The sequence below is a fragment of the Centruroides vittatus genome, unplaced genomic scaffold (genome assembly GCF_030686945.1).
Source record: "Centruroides vittatus isolate TY-2023 unplaced genomic scaffold, ASM3068694v2 contig_370, whole genome shotgun sequence".
Taxonomy (NCBI): domain Eukaryota; kingdom Metazoa; phylum Arthropoda; class Arachnida; order Scorpiones; family Buthidae; genus Centruroides; species Centruroides vittatus.
Window position 1 is genome coordinate 913,574 of NW_027122193.1, and position 12,196 is coordinate 925,769.

A 12,196-nucleotide genomic window follows, 5' to 3' on the forward strand; every position below is an offset into this window, starting at 1 on the left:
AAAATTATGTTAATTCAAACTTAATTACTCATACTAATAACTGCATGAGTAATTATTAGTACGAGTAATGCATTGATGCAATTATCCAACTTTGGAAATTCCAGAACACTGGATATTCCTCTACAGATTGCTTAATTGATCCTTAGCATATTGTGGGGTAATTTTCTGTTCTAGTAAATTTTATATCTACCCATTCCAGCTCAGTTTTCAATGCTGGTACATTTTGAGTAGAGGCTATAGTATTGCATGTTATACTGAAGTACTGTAAGACCCCACTTAATGCGGGGAATGCGTTCCTAGAAGACAAAGCGCTAAGCAAAACAGTGTTAAACGAGACCATTTTAACTTAGAGTAAATAGGGATAAGGAAACATGCGACCAAAAAATAAGCAAATTTTACTATAATTTTAAGTTATTTTTATATAAATTTTTGCATAATAATATATGTTAAATAACACACAAACATATGCACACAGAAATCTAAAGTTAATTTTTTGTGACAAAGGTCCTGGCTCTTCTGAAATTCTTGTTTTTTGCGATAAAGTCGTGTAGTTTCGTTGGTCGCTTTCTTTTTCTTTCCTTAAGCAAATGTCGGTAGCAGAAGATCGCATCCAAAACGCCTCATTTTGCTTTGGCACTCCTATCAAAATCTGGATCATTTGCTACAATTTAATTAACGATTTCAGTTATCGTTACCAAACTTTTACTAAGGAAAACTGTAGAAAAATTTTTTGGGTTTGTCCTTAGAATCTCTATTTTCCAATTCTACACGAATTCCTTGTTCTGCCAGTTCTTGAAGGCTGTCGTTGGTAAGGCTCTTACCGGAAACCTGCAGTAACTCCCCAATATCCTGCTCATCTAAATCTCCTGTATCGATTAAGTTGACAATTTTGTCAACCTAACGATACAGCGATAGGCTTTTCTCGACGAGAATTCTCGGATGCCTTCAGCCATAACTTCTTCCACACTCTGTTCATGCATTTATCAGTTAATTCTTGCCAAGCGAAGTTGATATTTCCTATGGCATCCATAATGTTATATTTTTTCAAAAATTACACAAAACAAACAGATTTAAGGGAAGTACAGTGCTACGACAAATTACCTCGTATTATATACGGATCAATGAAACACCGCATTAATTTGAATCGGCATAAATTTTGAGTGTTTTTTAGGCGTCCGGCAGACTGCATTGTATCAAATTAGCGTTAAGCGGGGTCTTACTGTATACATAGTATATTAAATTTAAATTCTGTTTAAAAAATTTATTTTGTAAAGTTATATTGCATTTGAATCTAAGAATTCTATTTGTATTCAATCTTAACCATTGTAGATTTGTAAACATTTCATTTTCAACAAAGTTTATACATACACTTTACACCAATTACAAAAATGATACATTAAATAAACTGTCTTTACAGTTCAACTCCAGGTCTACCTGTTCATTAACAGATACTTTAATCTATATGAAGACCTGAAGTTGATCTGTAATGCAGTTTGGAAATGTTTGTCCAATCAAAAGACAGTTTATTTAATGTGTTATATTAGATATTCAAATACGGTATTTCCAAAACTAACAACTTTTGGCAGATTTCGTATCTGTCATCTTGAAGATTACAATTAAAGTTGTTACAGAGTTTTAGAAATTATTTAATTATATCTTGTTTGATGTGGAGTGCTATAGGTATCTACTTTAAACTGCTGTACTACCACTCATATCTTAAAAATGCAGTATGATTTTAATTTTTCTGACATTTTTAGTCATTTTAAATGACCTACCTCAGGACAGAAAAACAGATACAATTTAAAAATAAGAACGAAAGCTGTCTTCTGGAACAAGTTGCATTTTGAATATTAGTGCTTTAGAACACCAAACATTTAACTGTGCAGGTCGGACTTCTACGTAGATTATAAAATATAAATATATCAACCAATACACCCACCAAAGCCGAATTATCGGGCTAGAGTCAACTATAATAAATAATTAATAAGACAATTTGGCACTAGAGCTTGGCGTTAGGCGCCATCTCTTACTATATTTAATAATTATAATTTAATTAAATACCGTATTTTATGGACTATAAGACGCACTTTTTTCTTCGAAAAATTGCCTCCAAAATTCAGGTGCGTCTTATAGTCCGTAGCATTTTAAGCAATTTAAAAACAAAAAAAAATACCTATAAAATTTAAGGTGCGTCTTATAGTCTGTAGCATCTTATAGTCCGTAAAATACGGTAAATAATTTAATAATTTGGAACTGGAAGAAAAGAAATCGGCCCAAAGCGGGTTCGAGTCCCGCTTCGGGCCGATTTCTTTTCTTCCAGTGTTGTTTCGCTTAACGAGTGTTTCGCATTACGAGTAAGGTTCTGGAATGAATTATGCTTGTTAAGCGAGGTTTCACTGTACATAAAACTGATTAACACATTCAACACCAAATTTATACAAATTAATAAATATACACTGTCTTTTGGTGTTAATTTAGTTTAATTCAAACAAGAATAGGCACGCAAGTACTTTCAACATTTTACAAATGCAATCTTCAAGCAGAAAAGAATGTATTTAGAATAAAAGCAAAATTTAAGTGGATACATCACGTTTTAAGTAGTTCTCAACTGAAACATACATTTTCTTAATAAATTTCAAACAAATTTTGATCTAATTGAACACTTGTACATTTGAGAAAAGCACAACAATGCTATTATGGCAATTGTTCCTGAGAATATAACATACAGTAATACCTCAACTTATGCGAACCTGGAGTTACACGATTTTCAAATCTCGTCGATTTATCTTTTGTTTGAGCACCACGCAACTCTCGATTACTCACTCCCCCCACATTATTGTTCAGCTTACATGTTCGGACGTGTCATGCGGAATCGATGCATAGTTAGAATTTTGTGTTTGTCGGGGTAGAATCGTGCAGGAACGCAATTCCCGCCTTTTTTTAAACTGGTAACAGTCACTGTTACAAAAAGACAGTTAAAGAAGCAACCGTTGGAGTTTGAATGCGTATCCACTGACTGGTCATCAGACCGTTACACCACCTGCGGACCTCCGATAAGGCTATGATCATCGGGAATCGCCGATTGGTCGACCGAGATTGATCAAGAATCGCTGATTTTATGAAGCCTTCTACATCAAAATAACTTCGGTTCATGATTTTAATAATATAATTTGTTATACATATGAATTATATAAGATTTTATTAAACATTTTTTTCTAAATTATTGTTTTCTTTAGTTTCCAGTCCCAATTAAAAATAATTTGTATGTATTTCTATGTGAAATTATACCCTGACTTACGCGGTTATCGCTCGGTTCCACCTATCGCGTAAGTTCGGGGGTATTACTGTACTTCAAGGACACTAAACTCTTAAAAACCACCAGTGACCAACACATAGAAAAATCTCTAGAAAAAATAACTATATACAAATATAGTATTAAGAATGTGTGTATTAATCATGAAGATTCCACTTGTTTATCTGCAGTATAGACATATACTATAAACTAAGATGTGGATAAAACTGTACATTAATTACTATTGTGTATATTCAACAGATTTGTTGTGTATTATCATCATTGTTTGTATTTTTTTTATTTATTTATCATCAATTCATATTTAGAACACTTATAAGAGCATTAAAATTTAAGTTAAGAGAATTCTACTATGTTCAGATCCCAAGGATAGCTACTATGATAGCCGAAAACATTTGACGATAAAAAAATTGTTCCCGGAACAGGCTAGAACTCTTTAAATTTATGGTTTACTCCAGTTTAATAAGTTTATTAATTATTAATTAGGACATTCTTCATAACAGTACAATTAAATAACTAAAGGTGTATATATATATATCAATATTGCCTGTAAATCCTTCTAGCATCTTGACAACTGTATGATTTAAACACTACTTACCATGAGGTCCAGCATACAGAGGTGACTGAAAGTTTTGCAATACAGGAATAAGGTCTAAAACATAATATTTTTCATTTATGTTCAAACTACTCTCCTCTAGCCAATTATGTAGTCATTCCTTCCAAAGATCAAAAGCATGACACCACTCATTTTCTGAAATGCTATTGAAATACTCTGTTACAGAAGCTTTAATTTCATCCTCTGTATTAAATCAATTGTTTTTTTGAGATTAAAAAATAGCCAGAAGTCACACATTGCCAAATCTGGTGAATACAGTAGATGTTCAATAATTCTGTTATTATTAGCTTGAAGGAAATCAACAGTTCCGCCTGGCAGCGCAAGACGAGGCATTATCGTGACACAAAATTAGACCACAAATTTTCTGACTCCAGAATTCGAGGAAGACAAACTGTAATGTACCAATTAGCCGTTGTCATCTTCTGTTCTTCAAGCTTAATTGCTTTCTCCAAACCAGTGCTACGGACAAAAATAGCAAACACGACTTTTATTAAGTCACACCTCCCACACTATTTCAAGCAAAACAGTTTCAGGTTTTAACAGTCTGAAATCGAACGTCTAAATAGAATACACATTTGGAATATTGCCAATATTCTTATGACGTCATTATTTTCAGAGTATGTTTTTTACGTACCGTACCTTAACCCGTGTAAAGAAATTGACGTCGCGAGTAAATCAAATTGTTTAGAAAATTGTTTAAATAGCTAAATAAATATAATACAATAGAAAAAGAAGAAATAAAGTAAATATTGTAAAAAGTTTTATTTACTGCAATGTCAGTTTCCTTATACAGGTTAACGTATACAGAAAATATACTTTGAAAATAATGATGTCATAAGAACATTGGCAATGTTCCAAATTTGTATTCTATTTAGATGTTCGATTTCAGACTGTTAAAACCCGAAGCAGGTCACTTAACGTAGCCAAAAACATTTGTTTCATTAAATTGTTTTGCTGGAAATAGTGTGGAAGATGTGACTTACTATTAATATTGTTCTAGCTCACCATGTAGAGAAAATATGAATTTTTTTATTGCTCTTTGTCTTTTTACAGTTGATGGAACTGATCATCTTTATGAATCCATATCCAGCTTTCTTGACATCTTTCACACTTATAAAATGGTATGCATGTCTCATCACCTGTGACAATCTTGAAAATAATCTGATGTCCACCTTGGTTCAACATCTTCAGTTTCCTTAGAGATCATGACATGCTCTATTGAGACACCACTTTTTAAAACCATAGCTCCTTAACAGAATGTCTGCAACTGCAGAGGCTCTTTAGTCTCTCTTGTATCATTTCATAAGTACAGAATATCTTTGATCTGCAATCTTATGTTGGATAGGAATCACATTTTCAGGAGTGACTGCTGTCATGGTTGCCTTTCATGTGGTTTGTCATGTAAGGAAATATGACCCCTCTGAAATTCTTTGTACCACCTAAACGCAGTAGTGAAGGATGGAGCATCATCTCCAAAAGCCAATTTCAATTGTTCATAACAGTCTTTGTCATTCAGTCCGACACAAAAATCATAATAAAACATTGCACAAAGTACTTCTATAGAAAATTCCATTGTTACTATTATTAACAGAGCATGTCTCACTTAGATTAAGAGAGATTATGGATAAACAGATTTCATCATGGATGGTTTTCTTCTATTGCAAACTTTCAGAATAACTCTTGTATATGTTTATTTCTAATTATAAATAAAAATAAAAATCATTTGTTGATATAAACCAGAGATGGGCAAGCAAGAGTTCAGTGGGAGCCGAAATGTAGGTTTTGCAAAATGTATGGGAGCTGCAGTTCTGTACTGTCGTGGCGGATGGTATGGTAAAGCGCGCGATTTTATTATATAATATAAAACAAATATTGAATTTTTTTAATAACCATATTTTTGCAAAATTATAAAAATAAAATTGTAAAAATAATAATAAAAAACAAAAATTAACACTTTCGGCAAGAGCCGCACGTGACTCAAAAAGAGCCGCACTTGCCCACGTCTGATATAAACAATACTGTATGTTTAAAATTCTTCTTCTTAATGGATAACCTATTATTTCATTAAGTAATTAGTGTTTTATGAAAAAGAACAAATTTAGATCATGACCTGTCAATATTTCTTACACAGTCATGTTCTAAATTTGTAAAATCTGCGATATCAATATACTGTACATCTAAAGTGATGTGTAATGCAAATTAAAAATTTTTAAATCCATATTTCAAAATCGGCGATTCTTTCATATTTTTCGGATAAAATTTCGGTTTATTCATTTCTTACAAAAGAGAGCCATTACTGGTAGAACACAATTAGTGGTAGAATGTATTCTTGGTCGATGATAATTCCAGATTCATCAGGCCATTGGCAAATTGGGAAACAACTTTCAAATCTAATAATTCCCACCGTCACCCGTCCGTCTATCCTTCGTTAATCTCGAGAACGGAGCTAGATAGACGAAAATCAAGACCAGATACGGAAAGCTTCGGGAGCGGAGACTCCAATTAATTTTTCGGTTAAAATGTGATTAAAAATCACAGTCTGGCATTACGACGATGTTACAATAAATAATTAAGATTTTTAAATATCTATATACGAAGTGATTTAGATTAATGATAAGCAATTAAGTTGCCATCTTGAATTAAATTAATTTAGAACGTTCTGGAAGAAAAAATTCATCTGGAGCAGGAGTTAAACCTATAACTCCTGCTTTGTATGTAGCTGCGTCACGTGGACCTCCCTCCAATCTTCCAGACAAATTAATCTAGAAAACATAACCGTGTAAATAATTTAAGATAACCGTCCATCCAAAAGACATTTCCAAATATCAAAGGTCTGTAATTGGTAAAGCATCTATATGATAAGCAGAAGTTGTGAGTTGAATCATGCTTTAGATCAATCTTTCTTTTTATTTTCAGAATATTCTAAATTGATTAATTCTAATTATTAAATTGAATAAAGAATGGCAACTTAATCACCACTTTTTAATCCAAATTACTTTATATTTATTTATTTAAATAGCCAAGTTATGGCCCAACGAATCCAGCAATGTCATGTGATTAATTTATAATTTCAAGCTTAGTTTACTGTATAATTAAAAATCTAAATTTCATAAATATGTTTAATAATATAATTACTTGATTACAATTTTCACAATTTTCGATATTTTTAATTTAAAATGTAAATATAGATCGAAATCGAGATTGCGATACATATGTTTACTCTAAACGTATGCAATTTGATAATGATTTTATGAATCATTACATCTTATTAGAAATAAATGATTAATTTAGTATTAAATTTTTTGATTTTCAATTAAAACAATCAAGTTACATAAAGGAACTTACAATAAAAATTAAAATACTTTAAAATTTCAAATAAAAATTACAAGTTTTGTCGAGCGAGCAATGTCTACCATAGATTTTTCATTGTAGAATATGGTAAATGCCACAGATTGCAAGGACATTTTCTTACAATACTGCCCATTTGTTTAAAATGTTAAAACTATGAAAAATGCATTCAATATGCAATTTATGTGATATGTAACCATAACTTGTTTTATTCGCGTAGCATAGTTGTCAACCTTCTGTCTTACGAAGCAGACGTCGGCCAAAGCAGAAATTCTTTGCCGTCTTCGGACAGCATAAGACTTTTAATGCATTTTCATCTTCTAAGTACTGCCTCGGGTTTAAATTTCTGGAATGGAGTGCTTCAGTTGATGTAAAGAATGGCAGAACTTCCAACTCCTTTATTTGATTGGTGTGTACAGCATGTCTTACAATAGTCACCTGATGTAACTCTGCTTGAATATTACGTCATGAACATATATAAATAAGGCGGCGAATCGTTTCTTGTATCTATATACCGTATTTTACGGACTATAAGACGCACTTTTTTCTTTGAAAAATTGCCTCCAAAATTCAGGTGCGTCTTATAGTTTGTAGCATCTTATAGGTATTTTTTTTTAAATTGCTTAAAAATTAAGGTGCGTCTTATAGTCCGTAAAATACGGTAATATTTGTGCTCTGTTAGCTGGATCTTTTAGTAAAACCAATATAAATCAAATTCATCTGGAATCTGTCATCTTGCAGTAGGATCATGTAAACTTCAGGTGCCCTGTCTGTTGATAAGTTTTTACATAATGGGGAAAGACCTGTGTGTGGTTAGATTGTGTCTGTAAGCAATTCGGATGCCCGATTCTAAATTTGAATGTTTTTTTATGTTTAAATTATGAAAAAATTAATTTTTTTTCTAAAAAATTGCAATGTACATTTTGTATCAAAATATGATAGATGCATAAGATCTTCTATCCTTTAGTATCAGAAAGCCAATCTGAAAGTCTTGGAAAATTGAGTTTTCTCAACAACATTGTTGTGTTTACAATAGTATACCAAGTGTTGATGACAACTAGATGGCCAAATGGTCAACGTATCAACCTATTGCTCTGGAAAATCTAGGAATGAATAAAGACAGGTCCAAAATCCCTTAAAATTTTACAGGAATGATCTATCATGGATGTGTTAGGTCTTCTTTCTCACAACTTGACTGCCCCATTATGAGCTTGGATGAACCCACAAATCTACAGTGATACAGCAATATGGTATTAGACTACTGAGTGGATAACCCTGGCAGTTATAAGTATACGTGAGGGATTCCAAAAACAATGGGAATAATTTTGTGGAGGGTGAGAGGTTTGTGGTACACGTATCTGCCGCTAGATGACAGTAGACAGAATCCTCTGGAATCAGTATGCAGAGCGGCATCGGCATGTGAAGACATGTTGGCCCATAGTAATTTTTTTTGAGAGAGCCGTTTTTCATTTTTGTCAAAAACGTGATGTCAGATTTTAAAAAGCAACATGCTGCTGTAAAATTTTGTTCTCTATTAAGGAAAAGTAGATCGGAAATGGTTGAAACGATTTGACGTGCTTACAAACAAGATGCCACGAGTAAGATAAGGGTTTACAAGTGGTTTTCCCTCTTTCAAAAAGGAACAATGTCTCTTCAAGATCAACCTAGATCTAGATAACCATCCAACATTCAAACTGACGAAAATGCTGAGAAAATTTGTGATCTCAACAACACAGATCATCATCAAACCATTGAATTTTGTCACAAGAACTCGGCACGAGAAGAGTTTGTGTGAAGTTTGTTCTGTGCTTGTTTACCACCAATCGGAAAGGCAGTCTCTTGGCTGCTTGTCAGGCTTTGAAAGAACATTTGGAAAATGATCCAGACTTGTTTTCTAAGGTAATAACTGGCAATGAATCGTGGTGATATGGTTACGCTCCGGAAACCAAATGTCAATCCAGCCAGAGAAAAACATCAGGATCTCCTTGTCCCAAAAAAGCAAGACAAGTGAAGTTAAACGTGAAAACCATGTTAATCTGTATTTTTTGACGTGAAAGGAATTGTCCATTCTAAATTCGTCCACCAGGTCAGACAGTCAATCAACATTGTTATCTGGAAGTCCTCAAAAGACTTCGTGATGCCGCAAGAAGGAAAAGGGACTCGTGGCAAATGGGAGATTGGTTTTACCATCACGACAATGCACCTGCTTACACGGCGCTCTCTATGCAGCAGTTTTCGACAAGAAATGGCACGATCCTCCTTACTCGCTCGATCTCACACCCTGTGATTTTTTTTTGTTCCCCAGAATTAAGAGGAAACTCAAAAGGAAGCAATTTCAGACGGTAGAAGAGGTAAAAACAAAAACGACAGAGGCACTAAAAGGCATTTCGGAACAGGAATTTTCTAGATGTTTTGAACAATGGAAAAAATGTTCAGACAAGTGTATCGAGGCTAACGGAGATATCACGCATCTATCTGTTGCATTTGGTGTTGGTATAAAGTTCACAAAGTCTCCTTTGGAAATTCAAAAATTCATACAAAAACCTCTGTTTGCAACAAAAACAGTTTAGTCACGAATTGATGAAATTACAGAGTAAAGATAGAGATCTACTAGATGTTTTCCAAGCAGAAAAAATGCACGTTGAACAAGCAAATTATTTATAACTGAAAGAGTTGACACGAGCCAATCAGAGCGATTGTCATTGAAATGTTGCCAGATGTAATATTATTCAAACAATATAGTAGAAAAACAATGTTTCTAGATGGCATTAGATAGTATTGTATACTTTGTTTGGTCGTTTAACGTATCACTGCTCGGGAAAAAGAAACAGAAAAATGAGTGAAATGCATTTTTTGCCTGTAAATATTTAAGTAGAAAACATCTAGTGCATTCCCACATTAGAACTGACACATGGGTGACAACCCCATCTATTTCTCGACCAGGCTGCGAATAGGAAAGCCGTAAATCCTTCTCCGAAATGTACCTACGTGGCACGATTACATTTTTCTTTTTGTTTTATTAAATTAATGATATATTTTAAGATAAAAATCCATCCATTACGACCGAGAATAACCACACGGCCCGTTCGATTAACTCCTTTCTATTATATAAGAACGATTTTGTAGTGTAACGTAAAAAATTGGAGTATATAAATTATAGAAAAAAATGTCCGAAGTACAAAAATGAAGAGTAATAAACATTTCGCAATTTAAAGGAAGTAGATATCATATTAAAAAAAACCATTTGTCAGATTTGTAAACAATTTCAAAAATTTTTTAAACTAACAATAGCATGTTATTTTGTAATTTAAATGTAACAATCACAATAGACTAGAACAAACAAATTTAAAAAATTATTTTGGAATCAATACCTTAATGAACTAAATACAAATTTGATTAGAATGGTTTTAAAAACATACGCACAAGGTAGAGCATCGGAAGCATTCTCGACATAATCCAATCGAACAATACAAAATATAATCGTCTTTAATAAACGAATACCATCAGCACAAAAGCACTTTTCGTTCGTTCTTACGTAAAACTTTAATAGAGTGAAAACGTACGGATAATTACCGATCGAGTCGACGACCAATACCAGAAATATTCACTCCAAACCAGAAATACAAAACAGTATATTAAGTAGTTAAGAGTAACACATCTAATTTTAAATTTTTTCCTTTTTTTAAAGAAAATTATAATTTGTAATTAAAGAATATAAATAGAAATAATTATTTTGGTAGTTTCCTATTAACAAATAACAATTTACTTACTTTAGGAGGAGAATAGAATTCAAGCATGTATCCGGCGACGGTTTTAACTAACGTTAGGCGGCATTTTTCCCACTTCTGTTTTCCGTCTAAATTATCACCGGTCAGGTAATTAACGACTCCTTCTTTAATACATTCTACAACAATTTTAGCTAGTTTCGTCTTTTCACTTCTCGTCCTTCTCTCGGCGTGATGATGATGATGATGAGAATGAGATAATTCCACTTCGTCAGAATGTTGTTTATGAAATAAACCTTTTCCTCTCTTTAATCCTTTGAAAGAAAGACGCCTGAAGAAAGGACGATGATGAGTTTTCGGCGAATCGTTTTCTAAATCGGAGAGATCGCTGTAATCTTCGTTATTCGTAAGTAAAGAACGTAAATTTTCTTGAGAAGTATCTTGATTTCTTGTTCTAATTTTGACTCCTTCTCCTCCTGCTGCTGCTGCTCCTCCTGTTCCTCCTCCTCCTCCTCCTCCTCCTGTTCCTGTTCCTCCTCCTCCTCCTCCACTGATTTCTTGTCCGTTTGTTGATCCATGTTTCTTCTTTAATTCATTTTCGAAACATTCGAGGAAATGTTCGGTGAAATATTTACATATTTCTTGATTGGTTTTATTGCAATTCGGATGATCGTTTATAAATATACGGTAATTTTGTGTAAATTCTACGGCAGCTGCCTTGGCTTGTTTCTCACAGAATTCTAACCACAAACCCTTCTCGTCATTATCTACGTTGTTGGTGCCGGCCATTACTCAAACGACGAAACGACGACATTTCACTCGCGACATGACCAGGGTAAAGTAACACCCAGCTAACGCCATCATGGAACCACAATGCGCAATACTCAATGCGCACAAGGTCAACAACTGGTAAATGAACGAAAGGGAAAGGATTTCTCGTGTGACGTAAGAAAATAATAATCAACCGGACGTCATTCGTTAATTTTATCAATGATGTCGGCCTTTCTCGGAAAACGAATATTATACCTTTATTATTATTATTATTATTATTATTACTACTATTATTTGCCTTTCTTTTTTCGTTATTTAATTGTAATTTTTATTATATACGTACTGTACGTACGGCGACGCCACTATTACAAAACAATACGTAGAGTTTTGTAACGGTCACGTGACTTTGCTAAACAAACCGGTCAT

The 12,196-nt window shown here is 33.3% G+C and overlaps 1 protein-coding gene across 7 annotated transcripts in view; it reads right to left on the bottom strand.

The window, feature by feature from the left end:
* Nucleotides 1-11,933, bottom strand: part of Lnk (SH2B adapter-like protein Lnk) — a 37,351-nt gene extending 25,418 nt beyond the window's left edge. The window contains exons 1-2 of one of the 7 annotated variants that reach the window (XM_067270327.1): nt 11,551-11,933; nt 11,045-11,499 (exon numbers count right to left, since the gene is read on the bottom strand). In XM_067270327.1, the coding sequence (XP_067126428.1) occupies nt 11,045-11,499; nt 11,551-11,788 (693 nt within the window). In that variant the 5' untranslated portion in view covers nt 11,789-11,933. Of the gene's footprint in view, nt 1-11,044 lie in introns of all 7 variants that reach the window. The other 6 variants (XM_067270326.1, XM_067270325.1, XM_067270324.1 and 3 more) reach the window with 6 other exon arrangements.
* Between the last annotated feature and the right edge of the window lie 263 nt (nt 11,934-12,196).